Source organism: Nesoenas mayeri (genome assembly GCF_963082525.1).
Source record: "Nesoenas mayeri genome assembly, chromosome: 2".
Taxonomy (NCBI): Eukaryota; Metazoa; Chordata; class Aves; order Columbiformes; family Columbidae; genus Nesoenas; species Nesoenas mayeri.
Genome location: NC_137543.1, coordinates 65,576,991 through 65,601,086, shown reverse-complemented (window position 1 = coordinate 65,601,086; position 24,096 = coordinate 65,576,991). Strand labels below are relative to the sequence as shown.

General features: G+C 39.7%; 2 protein-coding genes across 2 annotated transcripts; both read right to left on the bottom strand.

Moving 5' to 3' along the window:
• Positions 1-460: 460 nt before the first annotated feature.
• ABITRAM (actin binding transcription modulator) lies at positions 461-5,159 on the bottom strand (the record flags this gene model as incomplete). The annotated part of the gene is made up of 6 exons (XM_080340693.1): positions 461-589; positions 658-727; positions 798-874; positions 1,591-1,720; positions 4,942-4,999; positions 5,099-5,159. The coding sequence occupies 6 exons, from the start codon at positions 5,157-5,159 to the stop codon at positions 461-463; spliced, it is 525 nt and encodes a 174-aa protein (XP_080196819.1).
• A 3,544-nt stretch (positions 5,160-8,703) lies between these two features.
• SLC39A6 (solute carrier family 39 member 6) lies at positions 8,704-23,684 on the bottom strand (the record flags this gene model as incomplete). The annotated part of the gene is made up of 9 exons (XM_080339282.1): positions 8,704-8,856; positions 9,637-9,827; positions 11,335-11,415; positions 16,574-16,951; positions 18,246-18,315; positions 19,512-19,724; positions 21,012-21,181; positions 21,453-21,633; positions 22,965-23,684. The coding sequence occupies 9 exons, from the start codon at positions 23,682-23,684 to the stop codon at positions 8,704-8,706; spliced, it is 2,157 nt and encodes a 718-aa protein (XP_080195408.1).
• Between the last annotated feature and the right edge of the window lie 412 nt (positions 23,685-24,096).

Below are 24,096 nucleotides of genomic sequence, written 5' to 3'. Positions count from 1 at the left end.
AAGGGCATTACTTAACTTCAGGATGCTATGAAAATATAACCTGGTGTGAAATACGTATTTTCAAGTTTATCTGCTCTTTGTATATAGGCTTGTTTCACTTTTATCTTTGTCAAACTCCATATTGTATTAGTTTAGCTAAAGTAAGTGATAGCTGAATCATATGATTTTTCTGTATGTGTTTTGCTTGCACTAAACAGAAGCAAAGCTGCCTGTGGAACACAAATACTCTCCAACATGTCATTCTGCACTTATTTAAAAACTTCCAGTGCTAGAATTGATAGAAAAGAGAAGGCAAATTTTAATATGCAAACTATTTGAACTGGTTTATTCTTGTATGAAACAACTGTTTAAGTTCCTCTTTTAAAAACAGGCACTAGGCCTTTCAATACCATGAAAGTTACAGTGTACAAAAGAAGTAGCTTATTTAGTATCAAATACAGATATACCTGGATAATTAATTTCATGAAGAAGAATTAAGACGTTTCAACAAAACTTCCTCGTATTCCTTCTGCGTGAGAAGTCCTTGAGTTACACTCTTGCTTTCTTCAAATTTGGGTAGAACCACTGCGATGTATCCCTCGGTTGATGGCTTAAAAGCAAGACTGAAGTTAGTAGTGAAATAAAAGTTAGCAAATAAAAAGTAAGAAAGTTTCTCACCTTTTCTTGCAAAATAGATGGATTGCTAAGAATGTTTTCATTCACTTCTATCAGTCGCCCTCGTATGCAACTGCAAAAGTGTTAAGTTTCAGTAAAAGGGCTGCTATGTCAAGGTAAGAAGGAAAAGGGAAAAACTTTACCTATAAATGGTATATTCCTCTCCATCTGATGAAGATACCCTGCACAGAGGGGCAAGTTCTGTTAAAAACTGGGCTCCCTGCATTTGAAAAAGAAAATATATATACACATACACATTTTGAATTACACAGGGCTTTTAAAAGTATTGCCATCAGCAACACAAGAAGTTGGTAAGCTTCAGAGCAAAGCCAGGAAGTGTGATAGGAACAGGTCATTGCAAGTTACATAGCTGTGCTTCCCTATAGAAGGTAATACAACAACTAAGTTCTCTACACAAATAACTTAGAAATTTAGTTGTAATTACGTTTCTTGTACTTTAATCAGATTACAATCAACACAGAGAAGAGAAAACCAGCACAGTTGACTTTCATAGCACCAGGTTAAACTACACCTTTGAAAACCCCCCCATGAAACACACTGCACTAGCCCATCTGTTATCCAGGTCTGTTTGACAAAAACAGCAGTCTCCAAATCCTCGGCATTTTGGTGGAAACAAACTGTATTTATAAAGGCATGTTTAAGTCTCTCTATATGCAATGAAAAATATGGGTAAAAGCAACTGTTAGCCTTGATTTGAGCAACATTGGGAAGCACCGGTGCTGCAGGAGCACCGCAAGAGCCTGACTGGGACAGTCAGACAGGCACCTCTTGAGAAAAGCCTAAATTCAACTGGGGAGGGGCTGCTTTAAAATAAAATGCAAAGGTAAACCAGTAAGTTTCTGTCCTAGAAAGGACAGAAAGTCGTAGGCACTGTGAGAGAGGAAAATGAAAACTAAGCAAATCAGAAAGCCATACCCTTTTTGACTTCCCAGAGACTTTATTCTGGAGTCTGCTACAGTTGGCGCTGATTTGGTAATTTATGCTTGTAATTTTTTTTCCATTTTGAAGAAGAGGATGGGCTTCCGCCAAGGTGATGACACAGATTCTGCAACAAGAAACATAATTACTACGCTGTAGTGGTTCTTATGTGCTCCAAGTCAGCTCTAAAACCTCCTCTGCCTGTACTGGTAGGATTTAAAACTGATACTGACTACTTGACTTGGGCTCCTAGTCTAAAATGCTAGCAAGACTTGCAGTGTAGCGAAAGCTGTTCTTTACTCTCATTCTGTAGGAACAGACTTCTTCAGTCTAAAGCTCAGCAGCAAAGTCAAGGTGATAGTTCAACATGAGTCACAGGATGGGCATCTCTCAGGCCCAGGGAGGAAGGAAGGACAGACAGGTCTGGGTGACAGCACTGGGGCTGAGTACGGTAACCTGGAACACAATTTGCCTGAGCTAGTGAAGAAGACCAGAGGATAACTGTTGGCTGTTGATCAGAGCCAAACTGTAATTTCCCGCTTACAAAAATGTCAGATACTGGATCAAATTGGACGTGCTTTCTTCAGGGCACCTTAATTGACATCTGCGGTACCAGACAGAATGAAAATTTCATTTTGACCTAAAGCAACTCCCCAAAAAAAGATGCTTTGAGATACTAGGCTGGACCATCAAAAGCAGTACACGTCTTAGTTAAGCAGAACCACAGCTTTTAAATAAGCTAGAGCTCTTTTATCTGTTTTATGCAATGTGAGTCTACTTGGTTCACTAGTTTTCTGATAGCTGAAGTAGATATTCACTTAACAAAGCAAAGCATGAGATGCTTTTGTAGGAAAATTTAACACAAGGCAATATTTCTCAGAAGGGCTAAGGACTTGTAGTGGTGATTAGTTACAGCAGATTAATTCCTCGGTGTTCTGGGCTTCAGTTACCCTGCTGCTTGCATTTTATATTTTTCTAAAGGGTATTTATTTCCTGTCACAAAACTGGAGGCTAGGCCTACCTTCATGCCTGGGTTAGAACCATGCTTAATGCACAAGCATGGAGAGCTCAGAACTTGCCAATAACTGAGTCGAGATGAAGCTAGTCTGTTTAAGAAGAGTTTAAAAACAGAATTAATAGTAACCACGGCACAGAAGCAGAGCTTTCCCTGCGGATGCTGCATCTGTCTCTTTTCACTGTCCCATCTCTTGGCAAGTTCTCACTGCGCAGCTCCCGCAAGAGGGAGCTGGATCCTGAGGAATGTGCATCCAGCACGCCCAGCAGCTCAAAGGGACCAGAAAAGCCACCTCTTCCTGACCCCAGCCTCTTTCTAAGGGGAAGGTGACAAATTATGTTATTTCAGCTGCCATAGAGCCGAGACCTGGCAAACCGAAAAATCAACAGAGAATTTTACACTGCTTCAAAATACCAAACTGAGCCACAGCCCTATACATAACAATGGTAAAATAGTACATAGAGCATTTGGCTAAACTGCTGTGGAAGCCAAGGGCCCTAATATTTCAGAACTCTAAACATCAAAATAATCTTCATAGACATCTAAACAAGTGTTTATATTTTTATTTCCTTTGCTCCTTATCAACAGGATTTAAACTGTTGTCAACAGAAAGCTGTTTATGTTGGACAACTGAGACCAATAGCTACATATTTAGTATTTAGCCCAAATATGAGGTGTCATTTCTTGCTGTCACACTTGTTATTCCCAGGTACTCAGCTTTCTGTTCCCAAAGAATGAGAAAGTGAATCGCACGGAGCTGCTGCAGCTCTGAAGGCTGCAGCCAGGTGATGGCTCTGCCCTCTGCCAAACACACTCTTCCCATCACTCCAAACTCTGAATTCTGAACCAGAGCAGGAACTCCCTGGGAACAATGAATGCCTCATCCTCCCTCAACACGAGCAATTGGCACTGCTGATTTCTATGCAGAGGGTAGTTCTGTTCTTCCCTCAGGGACTAAACACCTCAAAAAGGCTCATGATGCCACAAGTCACCCTGCACCCAGAGCAGGCTGTAGCAGTGGGGCAGGTGTGTTGTTATAGTCCAGACCAGGTACAGGGCTGATTTATTCCAAATCACTGGATATCCAGCTACATCCAAGTTGAAACAGTGTATGACATTTTATTTCCTATGTTGCATTCACTGTCTGTAGTACAGAAAAGGACAATTGAAAGCAATTAAGTTGTACATAAGAAAAGCCACGTTTGTTCAAATTGAGCCAATTAACTTCATAGAAACCAAGTTAAACACACTACTTCTCAATGCCATTACAGAAAAGCTTTTCTGCTACTGAAGATGATGTAAAGGAGCTGATGTAAGGAGGTTATAGCATGGAGGGGGTTGGTCTCTTCTCCCAAGTAGCAAGTCATAGGACAAGAGGAAATGGCCTCAAGTTGCACCAGGGGAGGTTCAGATTTGATATTAGGAAACACTTTTTCACGGAAGGGGTTGTCGGGCATTGGAACAGGCTGCCCAGGGAAGTGGTGGAGTCACCATCCCTGGAGGGGTTTAAAAGGCGTTTAGATGAGGTTCTCAGGGACATGGTTTAGTGCTAGAGTTAGGTTATGGTTGGACTCGATGATCCTGAGGGTCTCTTCCAACCAAAATTATTCTATGACTCTAAAGGGCCCTTTCAGCAGGAGAGGATGCAGGGATGCTGGGGGGGGGGATACAGAAGGGAGGGGAAGAGTTCAAGCTCCGCTGTTCTTACTGGAGTAGTAATTAAAGGGACTCTTAAAACCACGTTGTAGGGTTTTAAAAGCAGTATTTCTTAATCACCACCCGGGCTGAACTGGAGGTGTCCCTCCATAGGTGCGCCACCGACCACTTAGTCATACATGGCTTATATTTACAGAAAAATCACATATTCATTACAGTTCTTGACAACCACGCCTATTCTACCACAAGTGGTCTGTTTAAACAATACTAAGTAACATTTGCATGTTTCTCAGTTACTTCTCAGTTACTAGTTTTAAAGGAATGTCGTAAAGCTACGTCAATTTTAAGAATAGGGTATGATTACTAAGTACAAAGATTCTCTGGTTACAAGGCCTGCTTATACAAAGATTCTATTGTTGTGAGGTTGGTTAATCTTTAAAGGTTGCCACCTTAATGTTCTCATAAACCATGAGTTCTATAATTCCTTAAAATTACAGCCTAATAATTAGCAATACAGGCACCACCGTGTCCTGCCCGAACGCAGCGGCGGCTCCTTCAGAAGGAAACCGGGGGCTTCCCAAGGGTCAGAGTCCGGCGGCTCTGGGCTGACCGCGGGTACCTGATCTCGGGAGGGAGCGGAGGCCGTCCCCGGAGCCCCCCAAACCCCACAGCCCCACACTCGCCTGTTGGAGTGCTGCAGCACGCAGAAATCCTCGCACGGCCGCCCCTTCACGTCTGCAACAGGGCACAAACACCAGTGACCGACCCGCTGCAGCGGCCGCCGCCACCACCACCACCACCCCCCTGCACCAGCCCCGGCCCGCCTGGCGGTACCTGGCTTGTACCAGCGCGTAAAGTACCGCTCCGCACCGCCCGGCCCCGCCGCCGCCGCCATGCCGCCCGCCCCGCCCCAGCCGCCCGGCGCGCCGCGATGACGGGCGGGCTCGGAGCCGCGGGGCGGTGGTTCCGGCAGAGGCAGCGCCGCCTGCCCCGCCCGGGCCGGGCCCCGGGGCTCCTCAAGCACCGTGCCACCGCGCTGCCCGGGCCCAGCCCCTTGTCCCCCCCGCCCTCCGGGCCCCGCTGCCGCCGCCCCGCCGGAGCTGTTTCTAGGACAAAATCCTTTCCTCGCTGCGACCCGAGTGCGTGGAGAAGCAATTCTAACACAACCCAGTCGTTTTCACTACCTGTAAGGAAACATAATTTTACGTATTCGATTGTTATCTTTTTTCCTGAGAAGGTAAATTAAATCTGTAACGGCCATAACCGCATCTGTGAGGAAAACGCTCAAAACCCAGCATTTGTTTCAGTGGTTTATTTTCTCCAGCACACAGCAAGAGGCCTACGAGCTGTCACTGATCATTATATGCACCAAAGAAAAAAAATCAAACACATTTCATAAAAATGTATTTTTGTTTCTTGCTCATAGCAAACAGCACGACCCATTTTTTCCACAGAAACTTTAATTATGTTGGTATTTTGGTTCAGGCAGCAGGAGAACCCATGTGAATTACATTTTGGCCTTGATTGTATTTTAACTAAACGTCACTCAGCTGGGTTCCCACAACAAATTTGGCGTCACTCTAAAGAGCACCTGAACCCCACAGCCTGCGCAGGTGAGTTTGACTCTTGCTGCATATTAGTAACTTCACACACCACCTTTTTCTGTTCAAAATACAGGTCAAAAACATTAGAATAACATGTTACAAAGAAAATAACTTCGAGTCCAGCATTGTCTGCCTATTCTGTTCACCTGCCCCTAGCACAGGCACAGCACGGCAGCTGTAACAGCATATAAAATTAAGGTCTGTGCCATAATTAAGGTACAGATGGATACACAAACCAAACATACTTCAGTGTCTCAGCTGGAACAGGCAGACACGTCACAAACTGCTGCAGAAAAATATATGCACAAAAATAAAGGGCTGCTCAGAGGCTCTGCCCCATCAGTTTGCCAACCCGTGAGTATTTCTGATTCAAGTACATTGCAACAAATGCAGATTCTACTTTATAAGGCTGACAAAGATAACAAACAAACAAACGGTTGTCATTATGCTGGCACAAACCTACAGCAGGTTTCAGCCTATAGTCTGCTCAATTACTAGTTTGGACAGCTGTCCATCATGGACATCTTTCCATCAAACACTAAAGAAGACTGAATGGGTGGGACACGCACATGGCCATCTGATCGAGTCACTTCTGCCCACGTGCTCTAAAGGCAAGTTTTTTCATCAATTTTTACACTAGCAATGTGTTTTGATATGCAGATATTTTCATGTCAGTTGATTACATTGAAAGCCAGCCAAGAACCCACTGGAAACACTGACTGCAACTTGTAGATGTCCATCACTCAGTCATTGATCTCAAAACCTCTTGGGCAACACCAGGCTACATGCCTGCTTCCTATTTCGTACCCACCACCCGGACAAGAGAAGTCCAGCTGAACTAGCAGCTATCAAGGTTGTAGGCCAAGAGAAACCACTAGCCAAAAACTTCTAACAAAAGTCCAGAGGCTTAATCAAAACACAATAGTACAGAATAAGACCAACATGAAATGTAAAGTGCTTCATGGAAGGAAAGAGCACACCCACCAATATTTTGGCAGTGTTCTTGTTAGAGATTGGAGCCCAGGACCAGAGCAGTTTCTAGTGATAGAAAGTAAGTCAGGGAGAGGAAAGTGAGTGCTCCCAAAAGAGAATTCTGTTCTTCTCTCCAAACAATTGCTCATCAAGCAAAGAGAGATAAAGGTTCATACATGTAGAGATCTAGGGAAGCTGGTGAGATGCCACCACAGCTTAGTGCTGCCCTTGGGATGCATCAGCAGAGCTGAAGGAAGCATGCCACTTTCTACCCCTGACATCCAAGGAGGAAAGGAACAGGATTTCATCACTGGGGAAAGACGATCAACTCTCAATCTTGTTCACTTTAGGAAAGACTGAAGGAGAAGCTAATATTCCACTGGCTGCAGAGACATCTGTGATCCCCATTTCTCAACCAGTAAAAAACCCCACCCCTAACCTTTTGATTCATTCCAAGCATCTATTTCTGAAGTGATACAGTAGTTTCAGCTTCTGTTTTATGACAGACCAACATATGCAAGACTGTAACTTGTCTGATCCAATTTAACAACTGAATCAGAAATAAGTTCTATTGGTTTCTTTCTGTTTTTTGTTTTTTAAAGCTAGCTAGTTAAGATGCCTAATTCTGTTACTCATGACATAAAATTTGTCCAATATTCACCTTTTCTGGAAATGCAGAATTCATTTTGCAATTGTCTTTTTCATCCTTGTCCTTCCTTCAGTTACTGTCAGGGTGGTTAAAATATTAAAACTATAAGCTCAAACTACATACTTACAATTACCCTTAACATGCTGCTTCCCTATATATGTTTTCAAAGGAATTTTGCTATCTTGGATGTCTCAGCTTTAGTTGTTGCAAGGAATGTAACTGCTGTGTAAGCACAGGGTTATTGTGTGCAGTCACACAGAACTAGAAGTACTCAGCTCTCCCACTCTGCTCATTTCCCAAAGTAAATCAACACTCTACTTAAGGAAGCTGGTGTGGTAAATGAATGTTTGTCTCAGGCTGTAGTACTCCTCCCCTTGATATCAAACAGACTTTACTAGATCTTTGCCATTTCAGGCAGTGTAAAGTGGGATATAGCACTACTTTGAAAGTCCTTTCAATGGAATTCACAAACAGTAGAGCTGGAGCTGTGCTTTTACAGTCTAACAGCTGTACTTCTGTTGCCAATTTGAGAAACAAAACAGGTAACAAAAAAATTGGTGCAAATACTTAAAACAGGATTTCACAAGAATTCATTTGGACTAGAAACCAACTGGAGTAAGACAAAGAATCCACAAGCTATTGAGAGAAGAACCACCACAGAAAGGATGGAGTGGACTCATCTGCCACTCTGTGTAAACTAGGTGGATGCAGAAGAGATTGCTTACTACAAACATAATCACATGCTACCCATTACGTCTTGTTTTACACTGCTCACTCTCCTTTGTATCCACTGATTCTGATTGTGATAAAGTAAAAGCCACTGTCATTTTATTTATTTAAACCAACAAAACCATTGAAGTAAAAAAAGTTACATATAATTACATAGAGTAAATAATTTTACTAAAAAAACCCAAAAAAACCAAAAAACCTCTAACCCCCCAGACAATACTCCTTTAATAGATTTGGCACTTTCACCATGTTTTACTAAGTACAACGTTCCACAGTACCATGTGCAATGCTAAATCCTATGTGAAAAAAAACCTTACAGTGTTCATTTCTATCAGGGAGACAAGGGAAGGAGGGAGGGACACAACAACAAAGCACACCAATAAAAATATCTAACCTATATCAACCGTACCTCTCCATTATGGAATTTAATAGAAAAAACCTACCACTTATAATTTAACATGAAGCTCTTTTCCTGGCAACCAGCATTACAGGTTTATGCTGAATACAATCTTATGTTCAAATATAGAGATAAGCAGCATTATCCCAAAACCCAACAGAATCCCAGCGTTCTGTAACAGGAAATATCCCCAGCGGCTACATCCATGATCACTGGCATCGTTGTGGAGCATTTCAGGCACCTAAAAAACCAAGAAAGTGTTAAATGCCTTCAAAATCAACAGTTACTTCAAACCCAATTCTTCAACCATGAGGCAGCCAAGTCTAACTCCTCTAGTCTTTCCTGTTGACCGCATTAATGGTACTCCTCAAATTGGTGTCACTCAACATGAACAACATTATCAGAGTCTACTTCCATAAGTAGAGAGAGAGAGAATCTAATGTTCTAATTACTGTTTTCATAATTATGCTCATGTCTTAATCATATCCTCCTGGCTTATTTACCAAATTATGTAATCAAGCCACACCAACAATTTTATTCTTAAGATAGTTAAGCTTTCACTAACATCAACCAAATACTTTGTACTTCTGTACAAACATACTTCTGAGGTACAGTGTAGGCTTTAATACTATTCTGTCTTCATCCCCAAAAGCAGAAATTACTTAATGCAAAAGCCAAAGCACATTTGGTGGTGCCAATAGTGTGCAACTCGCAGTCTTACTGGCCATCTGCTACACTAGCCACTCTCTGAAGCAAATTTTTACTCCACTTGTGCTGTTAACTGCTTCTGTTTAAAAACTAAGGGAAAAACAACCTCTCTTCCTACAGTAAGGTAAATAAAAGCAATCTTCCACCTGAACATTTAACAGAGTGCTTACACTGCAGGCTCATCAGCACCTTCAAGTGCAGAAAAAGTTAATTGAGGGAGAAAAGACAGAAGCATTTATTTTCAGATCAAAATATAAAGTAGCATTAATTCTTAAACTAGGCCATATAAATTCAAGTATGTCCAGCCACTTACCATATCCACAAGAGCCACATACATGAACAAGCCAGCTGTAAGTGCAAATATCCACATGGAAACGTTGTCTGCGTAATGACCGATGAGGATCCCTGTGGCCATCCCGAGATAGGCCAGCATAGCTGACAGCGCGTTGTAAAGCACGGCTTGCTTGACAGTCATGCCGGCTTTGAGAAGTACAGCGAAATCTCCTACAGCAGGGAAAAAATCAAAACGAAACAAAAGTTTTCGTCCTCAGGTAATTATTGCAGTATTTATGAGTTCTCCTTTTTCTTACAAGATTACTAAGCTGTTTTTATGCTGTCGTCTGCCTTATTGTTTTCCGTCATAAAATCAGAAGTTGCCAGGGGACAGAAAATTTTAAAATGCACACGAAGAACAACACAGTAGCAAACATTGTAAGTGTATAACCTTAAAGTCTTAGGAGTTTTGGAAGAAGCAGCTCTTAGTGTAGTTTATACTTAAACCAACTCTGTAAAATACTGGAGTACCTGGTATACATGAACATCCTAAAGAAGTTCTAAAGTAAAATATTCCCACTTAGTTGCATAAAGCAATGGTGATGATTCCATTTATTATCCTGTAACTGCTCTCTGTATTTTAAGTCTAGCTGTTCCATAAATTCGGAAATAATTTCTTCATTAATTTATCTAAATGATCCTTGACATCTTATTTTCACTTAAAGGAATGATAGACTACCAGCCAGAAAAAAGTTATCCATCATTCAAAACAGATTTGTTTGTTTAGATAAATTAAATCTAAACCAGAGGAAAATAATATAAGCTTATTATTTGGAAATAAAATGGATTCTATATAAAAACATAAGTTATCTCCAGTTAAAGTAAACAAAACCAATCTTCTAAGCTAAGTTATTTGTTACAACAGCTTTTCCCACAAGATATAGCAATTATGATGATCTGGTACATTATAAACATTGTTTAGCATTAACAACAGAATGATCCAATTTTATCCCCAGTTAACCAGCTAGTCCCATTTGTTTCAGTATTCCTATGCCACTTCATGTCCTCCGTTAAAGAAGGTATTTCTATCAAGTTTTCTGTGTTGATTAAAGTAGTATGAATTTTTAAAAGATTTTTGTGCTTCCAAAACCAACAGAACATTTGAATCTAAGATTATCAGATTCATAACATGAATTAATTTTGTGTATTTGTACTAACAACATTTCATACAGGTAATTAATACAAGTTCCATGATTCCCGTGGAATTAAGATGAACAAGCCTCAGTTCCTCTCATGTTATAAAACCAGGTATGTTTTCTCTGGATTAATGTGTTTCTGTATAACAATATTGTACAGACAGACAAATATATCAGACTGTTTAACAAACTGATCAATGTATACACATACTGGTTTACAAGCTCCATTAAATGAAATTGAACATTCTGCTTTCTAGGGAACTGAAGAACAAAAACTACAACTGAATTATACAGAACGAGTTGTAAGTAACTGCAAGAGACACTGAGTTTTAAACAAAGAAATAGATTTTTAAAAGGAAGATAAACTAAATTAACAAATAAAAGCCTTTAAGTAAGTTAAAAGTATTATTGAGTATACAATCTGACACAGATTCAGTTTTCTGATGAAATTTTATTGTGCCACAGAATAAAATCACTCCCTGTTCTCCAAAGTTCACTGTAAGTACCTATAGCTGCAGCATATGGAAACATGGAGGTCTTACCTAGCTCATGAGGTAATTCATGGCAAAATACAGCCACAGAAGTGCTTAAACCACTAGACAGCCCTTCAGTAAAGGCTGCTCCTATGAAGAGACAGGAAAAAAAGAAACAAGAACATTACTTTATATTCAGACATCAAGTGCAGAGGCATTGTTGCATATGCTTGTATCAGATTATGATGTATTAGTTTCACTCAAGTTTTTCCTATGCTTGTGGAAGCATTTAAACTACAACGGAACAGTTGTTGTTTATGATTCTTACATTTCAAAATCACAAGCAACACAGAATCCTCCAAGTAGCTAAATTAAATGAAATTTCACTTTTAATTCTGAACTAAGCCAAATACCTTTTAAAAACACAACCCTCCCAGAAAATGCAATAAGTGGAAATTCTGTCAGAAAAGACACTTTTTAAAAGGAAGAGGGCAGCTCAACTGCATCTCAGAGTCAGGCACTAGAAAAGGGAAGCCAATTCAACAGTAAGAGAGGATACAGAGTCATGTGAAATCAGCAGTGAAAGACTGTTAATGAGGCAGCGTGCACACAAGTGAACTACCACGCTTGAGGTGGAGGAAGAAACAACCACAGAAACCCCTTAAACCCGTCCAACAGTCCTCATCCTTGTTTTCTCCATTCCTCCTGCTGCTTGCAGTTTTTCTGGTTTGACGGCAGCTGAGGAGGAAGCAGCAGGGCTGAAGAGCTGAACCACAGCTCACACACAGCACAGAGAGACACACTGAGGGGTGCAGCAGAACCACCTCCAGCCTCTCCTTCAGCTGCCACTAGCAGAGTGCCAGCAAACAAGGTGCTGCCAACAAGCAGTCCAGGAGGCACGAGGCCATGTCACAGTGGCTGGCACGAGGGACTGCTCACAGAGCAAGAGCTATGATGGTGATGAGACCACAGGAGGCAATCGCCACCCCCAGTACTCCAGCAGCCTCTCTCCAGATGTAACTCCTGAGTGTGGACACTGCTATCCAGCTCTTCATCTGCAAAAAATTACTGATGCTCCTCCCTGCAGCGACCACAGCAACAATCTCTCCTCTGCGGTAAGTGCAGGAGTGCCCAGTGAAGGACATGCAACAAGTAACACAGAGGCATCTTAGGATGAGCAATAATGAACAGGAGATTGAGAGAATCTTTAGAAGAGGTTCTACAGAGGCAGGAGTCCCAAGCCCCTTCAGACTAAAGAGAAAGGCAGGACCAAAGCAGCGCTGGAACAGAAAACACAGACTCTCAGATGGGTAAAATCTCAAAACAGTGAAGCCCAGCAAAAGGAAAAACCTGCTGTCCCCACCTGCAGCTGCTCATCTAAAGAACATGGTAATGATACCAGCATGCCGACCTCCCACAGCACAAGAATCACATGCATATAATATTGCCTAATCCATCTGGGTAGTATTCAGGCTAAAGCAGATTGAAAGCACGGTTCCATCTCCCTGTTCACCAATGCTCTGGGGAAACTCATACATGAGTGTAATGAGGGCCCTGTAGGAGCCAACACTATGCTCTCATTCCTAGTACAGTGAAACCTGAACCTCATAGTCTTAGGAGAAGCAAGGCTAGCAGACCCAGTTCTTTACAAGCCCTGCTAAGCACTGGTGAGGCTGTTCCTGGGATTTTCTGTCCCCCTTGGGGTGTCTCAGTTAAGGGTGAATATGAATACTATCCAACAGAGGCTGGCAATACAATCACAGCATAAGGCCCAAAAGCTTGAAGAAGCTACGTATATTTAACCTCCTTCTCCACCAGACTAATGAGCGGTCTAACAGAGGCTTGTAAGTACCTTTAGTGCCCAGCTCTTCAAAGTAGTGACATATGTCACAACAGGGGAGAGGCTGCCGATAACAACTTGGGAGCTTCAGGCTGGACATAAACGCAACTTTCCCTATTATGAGACATCAGTGCAACACTAGAAGAGGTCAGCCTCCCCATCTCCCCATCTGTGGCGGTTTTCAAGGCTTGGCTGTGCAAAGCCATGACTGACCTCATCATGTGTTCCCAAGAGCCATTTCCAGCAGAGGGTTTGACTAGGTAACCTCTGGAGTCCACCCATTTCTATGACTATTTGTGAAGTCCAATTCAGAGACACACAGCATGCAGGACAAAAGCTATTTTACCCTGAGCCACCAGCAGAAGTGTTTTCCACTGCACTCTCAAACCTTCAGTCATAGGAGTCTACTCAGTAATCAAGAGGTAAATGACAGGAGTTACTGCTACTGGACTAGCAAAAGGGGTTATTAGTGAAGACTATCAATCTCTTGTAGGTATTGGTCTATTTCTCCTGCTCCCGAACATATAGTTTTGAGTCAGATTTTGAGAGACAAACAGGATAACTACAGTTATCTCCTACTAAGACAGGAGAGTTCATCAGCATTCAGTCAGGCTTCAGTTTCTGAGGAGATTAGGTAAGTAGAGGAAGGCAGCAGGTAATTACCTTCTCCCGTGCCTGCATCATCAAGAATCTACAAGTTCCTCTATATTACTGTCTCTCAACAATGTTTACTCAGTCATCACTCGTTAGAGGAAAACTAAAACCACAAGAACCCAGCTTAATCACACATGGTAAATTTAATTTTGGGACCACAAAAACAAGCCAAATAAAACTTGACTGCTTTGGCTGACATGGCTGTATGCTGTATGGATACATAGCACCCAAAGTACAGGCATAAATAACAGGACTAACTGGTTTTATTTTTCACTGCTAAAAAGATGTCTTGAAACTTTAACTAACTGCAGACTACATTAATATGTCTGGTATTATCCCCTCTTGAGAAACTGACTCAATAGTGTCATGGTATCTTAAAATATACATTTAAGACCACTTCTCTCAAAAAAAGAGCTAGAGAAAATAACATATCTGCAAGATTAGTGCAAAAATCAGTGTTCTGCATTTTAGTTATTTAGTTGAAGCTTCACAGAAAAGTTCAAATCACTGTTTAACAGAAAAAGAAGCACTTTTAAATTTTATTTCTACATAATCAGCACAACAGATATGAAGAAAAAAAAAAACCTATCTGATGGAAATGATGAATAACAAATCATAAGAAAGGAACTTAAACTAAAGGTTACCCTGGTTAAATCTAGCTTCACAGAAGCACCCATTTCTTTATTTAAACACAGGTAAAATACTACACAAGTAGCACTGGCATTTTCAGCATTTTTAGAACATCATCAAATCCATGTTTCTCCATACTACTTTTGAGCACATCCAGAACTGAAAGAAACCCACGTTTCCATTAGCTTGAACAAGCTACACAGCAGGACTTCTAAAAGCTATTGCTCTCACTTGTTCAATAAGCCTTTATTAACCTTCCCCATGCTTTTCCCTTCATAACTATAAATTCATAGCTCCTTCCCAAATCTCTCTAATGCTAACAAGTAATTGATTCAGCATTCCATTTGTATGCAAATCCTCCTCTTCTACCACATTTTCACTACTGATCTGCTCAGAAATTTAGATTCCATGCTTCAACTTTCATCAAAAACGAGATTAAATCAGAAGGTCTCTTTTCACATTATACTTTGAATTGACCAAATCTGAACAACTGCAAATACTGCTGTGAGAAAACAGTTATTACTGAGTTTTCTCCTCAAACAAGAATGAGCTTGTTTCTACAATAAAATATACAGAAAGACCGATACTGCTGAACTGACCGCAGCATGCTATACAAGCTGGAAATGAATCTGATAGCTGTGACAATTAGTCTAAAATACTAAAGTCAAGATTATGAAAGACTAGAATAAGAACTGAGGATTACTGATTTGACTTCACTTTCTGTAACTTACTTTAACCTTTTAAATTTAAAATACCTGTAGTCTAGCTTGCCTTCTAGGAAAAAGAAAAAAAAGAGGGAGTTACCAAACCTGACCTCCCAGCCAGAAGTCCAAAACATACTATTCAATTTGTTATTTTTGTGATAAAGTAATATTTCCACTGAAGCACTGTCAAAAAAGAATGAACAACTGCAACATGTAAGCAGAAAAAAAAGGGACATAAATAAGGAACAAAAAGATAAGTGTCCTGATTACATTTAAAATAACTGATGATACTGGTGTAAATTAAAATAAAAACTTAAAGAACAAGATTGGGTAGAGTATGACTGCTGTTTAAGAAAATATATTTTTGAAAGTCCTCTTCCAAGAAGAGAGACTGAGCCTGTTTTAAGACTGACTACAAAACACCAACTACATGAAGGAATCATGTTACGCCCTTTTACTTGGTATAGACACTCTTAATCCAAAACCCTGCATAAAGGCAACATACAGGGACTTTATTGGTATCTGCTCCATGAATCATATTTCTGAGAGGTAATAGCTAACTAACGTCCTGTGAATTAACTCCCTACTCACACACTCCTCGGGTACAAAAAGTTACACCAGACCTTCTCTGGAAGGTTAGCACAGCACTAGGAAGAACTGCAATGTTGCTCTTTAGTTGAGCGGTAAGATCTGATAATCTGGATGTGACAGGACTGCTGTGCAGAAGTGTAAAAGCGCCTTAGAGAACACAAGGCCTTGGACCAAATTGATTTTACAGTAAAAAGGAATGCATGCCGACCTCCCACAGCACAAAAAAATCACATGCATATAATATTGCCTAATCCATCTGGGTAATATTCAGGCTAAAGCAGATTGAAAGCAGGGTCCCATCTCCAAGCTCACCAGTGCTCTGGGGAAACTTATACATGAGTGTAACAAGGGCCCAGTATATAGAACCTGACCTTGCTAACTAATATGAAGATGGAAGAGAAAATGAAATAAAAACAGCAAATGATACTAGTAGCCTGACTGAACTGGAAAAAAGTGTCACTTAATGTGTGACCAAAAAGACAAGCTTATCTTGAAAAAAAAAAAATAAAATTGTTGAGCCCTCGGAGGCGTGGAAATACAAAGTCAGCTCAAGTCCTAAGTATTATAAGCCTAGCTTTAGTTTTGAAAAACATTAGCTTTAACTTTGTTAAAAGTAGGAAAATAAGCAAAGTTTATAGATTTCCTAAAGAAGCATAACTGTAAGCACATAATTTCTGTTTTATTTATCACTGATCTCTAGGTTGTTGAGCTGGAGATTTTTCTCATTCATTCAGAGCTGCTCTCAGATAAAAGTTTAGGCTTCAGTGATCCACCCCCAATTAGTTATGTTCCTAATAAAGATATAAGTGAGATAAAGAGTTAAATGACAGCAAGAAAACTTTGCCTTCCTCATGTATAACAAAGCTGCAGTGCCCAAGCTAACACTTACCAATCGCTAGGCCGTCGCTAAAATTGTGTAGTCCATCTCCCATAATCACCATCCATGCCAGAGTTGCTATCCCCGCATCCTTCAGTTCTTCACGTGAGTAGCGCTGACTGTGACTGTGGGGATGATGATTCTGATGGTGATGGTGATGCAGAATATGATGGTAGTCGTGGTGATGATGACTAAGGTGATCTGTCTGCCCTAGAGTATCGTGTAAGTGAGAATGACATTTGTTTCTACAGCCTCTGGACACATAGACATTGTCAACCTCCTCTTGGTGAGGATGAGCTATCATCACTTCTTCTTCTTCTTGTACAGTTGGCTGCTGAGAAATAAAGGGCGATGGATCTTGTGAGTCTGTCCCTAGGTAGCCCTCAGGCCCTGTTACAAAAACCCAGAGTATAATGTTAGCATTTTTTAAATCACTCAAGAAGCAAAGATACAATAAACAAGTTGAATAAGTGATGCAGTAAAGAAGAAAATAATAAGACTAGAAGTTGAGACTGATACCCCAACTCTCGTACCAGTTTTCTTTTTCCCCGAGAGTTTCCACAACTTATTTTCCTTTCATCAGATTTCTAAGATCATTCTCAATAGTTCAAAATGAGAAAAACTTTCAGTTTCTGTCCCAAACTGCTAAAGCAGCCATGACACTACAGCGACAAATGCCTCCTAAAAGGTACAAAAGCTTCTAATCTAAGACACTGTTCAATTTAAACACAACAGCATAAGGCTCTATGTCCCAGTTTCACAGCAGGAAGGCCATTAGTTCAACTGCTTCAGAAAAACAAAGTGTCTGGAAAGCATATGCCATTTATTCATCTTAGAGCTGAAGAGAGTTACATTACGGATAATTTTGGAAACGCCTGCACTTCCTATAAATACAGGAGCATAAGTTCAAACACTTGAAAAATAAACACTCAAAAATAATCACCACAAGACTATGAAACATCCTCATATAAACATTAGTGGCACACTATGGTTAGTTATTTTACCTAACACCAAATACTTGCATAATTCTTCCCCTGCAATTAAATGAAAAAATGCACATTTTTTTCCCCTGCATTATCAACAACTCTTTCATTAGTTATAAAATTTTTCTGAAAAACTTAACATCTCTTTTAGCTACAAGAGCTAGCAAGTATCTAGTGAGGTGTGGTTTTGCTTACAGCACAATCTTGGGGACACATGATCATTTGCAATCCAGGTATTTCAACTAACCTCTAGGATTTTAGATTATCAACCTTATAAATAAATACTCAAGCTAATAAAATCCAGAGTTAAGACATACAAAAATCCAAATAATGAATCACACATAGAACATCTAACACTCTGAAGTGTAGAAGTCACTAGGTACAGCTGTATTTGCAACAGGCATTAGCCAGAAGAGCTTCAGGGAATGACTTCAACTTCTGCTGTTAAATCCTGAATTAAAAGGCTTAAGATTTCAAAACCGTGAATTCACTACTTCCAACCTGTCAATCCTTTCTAAAGGAAAGCAGCAAACAGAGCTTGTCCTCTACGTATCAATGCACAGACAGGTTTTGCTCTGAAAAGAATTCAGGTGGGTAGTGATCCAACCTACAATAAGAAGCAGATCCATGAGCTGCCAATCAGGTGTTTTTTAAACAGTGCTGCCACAAAATAACAAATGTGCAATAATACTGAGACTTACGATCATCTGTATCTAACTTTTCTTCATTCGCTGAAAACTTCTTACTTTCTCCATCATCTTCATTTTTTTTCTTATTCCAAAAGAAAATACTGTGGTTATGAATATTTTACTTATCTTTCAGGATATACATGAGCAGCATTATATTCACAACATTTATGCATCTTGCACAGGAAGATGACAACTTGGAAACCATATAAAGAGCACAGAAGCAGCACATTAAAAAATGAGCTAATTACAGTAAGATAAAGGCTCCTCAGATTCCACAGGAGGAAATAAAAACAAATTAAAAAAAACAACAGCAACAACCACAAACAAAAACAAACCCCCACACAATAAAAAACACAAAAACAACAATTAAAAAACCCCACATGCATCAATACTGCATAGTTTTGCATGAGATATAAGCAGAGGGGTTCATCTGAGAGGCAAAACACAAATACTGCATAAAAGTTTTACTGACATTACAATGGAAAATAATTAGTGGAATAATGTGGTTTTTTTGTTTGTTTTTATTTGTTGTCAGGGGTTTGGAGTTTTTTTGTGGTGTGTTTTTAGGGTTTGTTTGGTTTTTAGTGTACTGAAGGGAAATCAAAGAAAATCTTCAATCATTGCTTGCTAATCTCTCCATCACAACACTTTACAATCAGTGACTCAGTATCTAGAAGGGCATAATTAGTCTAATAGGAAATCTATTCCCAGTGGCTGACAGAAGGACACAGAAAACACTTGCTTTGCTTGGAACTCTTCATGTCTTTTCTCAGCAAATAAATTTAACTAGAGATAGGGGAAGCAATCCTGTCACTCACAGTTGGTTTAGCTTCAGTATAAACCCCACCAACACAACCTCCCGCAACCAAAGTCAAAATGCTTACACAGCATCTGCTCTGAGACTGTTGCCTTAATGACCAATTTAACAAGAAAACTAAACAGAGATTATCAGTCATCGTGGTAGGCTAGAAATTAGCTATTTTTAAGTAATTAGTAGTTTACTAACTTTCTTCAAACAAAACTTACACTATCGCCAGCTTTTACTGTACCTGTTTACTGAGCCAACTTTTGTATTTATTATATGTCTGGTTAAGGAAACAGCTCAGAGCTGTTCCATAACAGGACCACACAAAAAGGTTATCAACTATACGTGTCTCTAATATAAATGAAATTATAACACTAATCAAGTCAGCAACCACAATTAAATCCAGGCAGGTATAAGATAATCATAAAATTATCATGCAATAAAATATAACTTCAAAGCAACAGTTTCTCTACCTTTTTCTTCTTGTCTTTAAACTGCTTTATTAAAGTGATCAAATGCTCCACTAGAAACATGAAATATAAGCCTCCAAGTGCTGTAAGTCCCTTCCACGTAGAATCCAGGTAAGCACTCTCCTCTGTACTTTGAAAAACAAGGTGTTTGAATGTGGAGCTTTTGTTTTGTTCAAGTACAGGTTTTTCGTGGTGATGGTGGTGGTTTCCATGAGACTAAGGGGAGAACAAAATGGGGGAAGTCATTATATTCAAAAGAACTGATAACATAAGAAACATAGAAAGTATTCTTCACATTCTTTTCATCAGGCCTGGAGTCCAGGCTGACCAAGTTCCATGGGCTAAATGCTCTGGATACGAATTCAAACAATTACAACAAAATGTGTTGATTTTCAAGATAAATAAATATTTAAGAAGAAACATTGCATGGACTGAGAGCAGGCCTGGTACTTACCTTCTCACTGCACCTACACACGTACCACTCAGTACTAGATGTTCAGCTGCCCCCACAAAAGCTACTGACACCACCAAGGAAACTGCATTTTAAGTAGTAGTCACAGCCAGCACACCAATTACCTCCCCATCTAAGACAGCTCATAGATGTCAAATACTTTTTCTTTTTCTACAGTAAACTTAGCAGTAATTTCCTTCTTTAAAGGAAGTCTGACATTGTCCCCTTCCTCACTGGCTACTGATGTGTTCAGTAAAAAAATAACTTCCAGGACACCTCATTTGCACACGTTTAGATTTACATACCCTCACACAGCAAAGCAAAATTAACTAAAAGGCAAAAGAATGATCCAATGAATTACAGGCAGGGCTCAGAAACTACCCAGGGATCTGCAGTCCTTCATATCCATCATATCTAAAAGCTGCAACAAGTTACCTTTGGGGGAGATATGGGAGCAGGGAGAGGGAAATGTCTGTTTAAGAGCTTCAAAAAAGGTAGAAATTTAGCAATCACACTCCAATTTCATTGTCCGTGTTACATAACAATTAACGTGTAACTCTAAAATCTATCAAGTAATGTTTTCCCAGGACTTAAGAAATGCTTGATTCTGATAAAAAAATCACAATGGATAAGTAATCAATGTAAGTGGCTGATAACAGAAAACAGTGGATTATCTATTCCACATTTGAAGTGTACAATGAGCGATTTCCGCTCATCTATAAAGTCCATTAAACTGGAGAAAGAAAATAAACAGTCAGCATTGCAATAAATTACTAAAAACATTTGTGAAAATTTTTTGCATGCAAGGAGCAATGAGTCATTTGGAAGCAGATGACTAAGAAAGGGCAAGAGACTGAGGGATAATGCTGTGAAGTTCTTACCCCGTAAGGTCTGTCAAATGAATAATATAAACGGTTCCAAATGGAAAACCTTTCCATCAAAAAAATCTGCCTTACAAGGTTGAGAAATGACTCACCAAATAAGCACTAACTAATGACAGGTATCACATTCTCTGCTTTCAGATACCACGTGAAACAGTAATTAATACTTACATGTGGAAGCAGATGTAAGAAAGCATCTCCACTCAAAGTCCCCACAGCCAATGCCACAAGAAAACTTAGAAGAAATTTGAAAAACACACGATTCATCAGCGGTACCAATATAACACCCAATAAGGAAAGAAAACTGATGACAGAGATGGATATAAAGCCACCAATCCAAGCTGGGAAAAAAAAAAAGAAGAAGAAAGTAGTAACAAGAATAAATAACAGCTATATGAGATTTCATTTGCTTAACATTTGTTTTCAAACACTCCCAATCAGTTGCATAATGGGATGTTAACAAATGGTCTGCCACAAAGATTTCTCTCTAGGCATGGTCAAGTGCCCAAACAAAATTACAAACTTCTTTCAACTTTGAAATATGTTTCTCAAATTTATAACCAACATAAATGGGTTTCCAGTAAGTTTTTATTCCCTGTTAAAACAACCTACCTATTTGCAGAGAGTAACTTTTCGGAGGAGTTTCAGCTTTTTCACTAGTTGCATGGACTATGCAGTATTTGCCATCAATCTGATTAATAAGAGCTGGACAGAGGTAACTAAATTCTGTAGCTGTCAACAGTACTTGAGTGCCTATTCCATGGGACTGCATTAGTTTTGATGCACTGGAGCACTGTGGAAAGACAATATGTTAAAGATTAACCAGAAGCAAAATACCATGATACAGTTCAAAAGGACCGCACATCCCAGTTCATTGGTAATGCAGTGGCATCACATGAAAACAGGTAATTAAATGGTAATTAAAAACTGGTAACAAACTAATTTAGTAAGAACTTTACCTCCAACCCTTCCTTGTGGTCTAGAAATCTGGTGTGGGAATCCTGGTAGATGACGCACAATTATCATTCATTCTCAACACAAGGGGGTCAGATGTTTTGCTGCGCAAATAGTAAAATCCTAACACTTTTCACTCAGTTTTAGAGGCCATGTAAAGAGGTAGTAAAAAGGTTAAATACCTTTTTATAGAAGTGATTACTATGTAAAGTCTTGTACAGAACATGTTCTGCACACACTTCCTCTAGCAAAGTTCCCCACTGTACGACCTACAGTCTCGCAAGATTTAAACCAGTTGTACTTCTGCTCTGACTGTGCATAACACAGGAACAACTTGTTAATTCAGCACCTACAGTCATAATGCTACATAACACCCACTCTGAATTACCTGGCATGGATTCCACAGAGACACTTGGTTTTTAAAGCTCTTAAAAGCCTTTAATGGAGAAGGATCTGATTGTGTAAGAAAAATGTCCAGAACACACTATGGACTTTCTAAGCATTGATTTTTACTATTTTAAAGTAATAGATAACATTTCACAGCAAACTGTTTTACAGTTAGTCTCAAACAATCTTAAAATCTTAAAAGGGAGGGGCTTGAATGAGGATGGTGCCCACTACTTCCCTACCACTCATGATGCAGCTTTCATAATTCTGACTGTGTTTTAACTAGATTTTTTTACTTTCACCACATTATTAGGAAAACAAGGCAGATTCTGGCTTTAAGGCAAAACAGCAAGTTTTAAATTTGAAGGGTTTTTCATTTTTAGTAATATTTTAAAATCACATAATAAATAATTTTAATATATATAATATATTTATATATAAAAATAAAAATACAGAAAAAATACAATAAAAATATAATATATAGTATATGATAAATATATAAAACCAAGTGCGTGTTTATACTTAATATAAGTATGTATTTCTTTTTAGGAAGAAAAAAAATATAAATAACTAGATCACATATCTATGTTCCTCTGAGCTTGTGAAAATAAACATGACATTCCTTCAAAATGTTACGTTTCAAGGAAAGTTGTTTGTGTTTTGCTATGAGTACTGTTACATCACAAAGCTCGTATCCCATTCAATGATAAGCACCTGACAAATATGTCATAATAACACTCCCAGTGGATCTGGATTCTCAAGAACACACAGAATCGGTCTCACCTCTTGGGTATTTTGGTTTGTCAGTTTAGAATACAGGTAACTTCCTCTTTCTGATTCCTTCGGAGAAGTGTGAGATTCATTTGCTTTGCTGTTAGCAAGCCAGCTGGCATTGCTGCCACCTGCAACGTTAACGGCAGTAGAGCTGGTCAGACCTAAGCGAGCAACCGCCCTGACTTCTCCAGGCTGCCCATTCTGTAATTCATAGCGGCCATCTGTGGGAGCAGTAATGATAGATGCCGTTATCTCATTAACGGTGTTCTTGCTGCGTACAAAGTTCTGCTGATGTTCTACATTCTCTACTTTATGTGCTTCCTTTGAGTGACTGTTCCTATGGTCTTTGTTAGCATCAGATTCGTGGTTTGGACAAACAGTCTTCTCAGAGTTTTTACTCAACAAAACATGAGAATGATGAAGGTGATGATCGTGGTCATGATCATGGTCTATTTTAATCCTTTTCATTTTATCTATACCTATGTTCTGGAGCAGTTTTCTAAACCCTTCCATCGACAGAGAGTTGTTTTCCCCATAACGATGGAAAAGTTCTTGAAGGTGAAGCTTCTGTATTAATCCTGCCAAGTCCATATTAATGCCAGCTGCCTTTTCCGGAAAAGTTCTCTCCGATATATGCACAACAGTAGCTGTCTCCACTCCATGGTGGTAACTTTCACACAGTAGTATGGAAAACAATACGAGGACAGTGACCCATACTGTACTCTCCATTGCAGTTTCTTTTTAGCAGTGAAAAATAAGTAGAGGAAAAAAGAAGAAAATTTTAATAGTTTGCTAAACCCCATCACATTTTCTACAATAACAGATGTTCATAATTTGCTAAAAACAAACAAACAAACAAACCACCAACAACAAAACATTAAACCCACCAACCACAACAAATGAAACCAAACCATAGAATGTCCTGAGTTGGAAGGGATCCACAAGGACCATCGAGTCCAAGTCCTGCCCCTGCATGTGACAACCCCACAGTTCACACCATGTGTCTGAGGGCGTTGTCCAGTCTCTTCTTGAACACTGTCAGGCTTGGGGCCGTGACACCTCCCTGGGGAGCCTGTTCCAGTGCTCCACCACCCTCTGGAGGAAGATCCTTTTCCTAATGTCCCTGGCACATCTTCCTGAC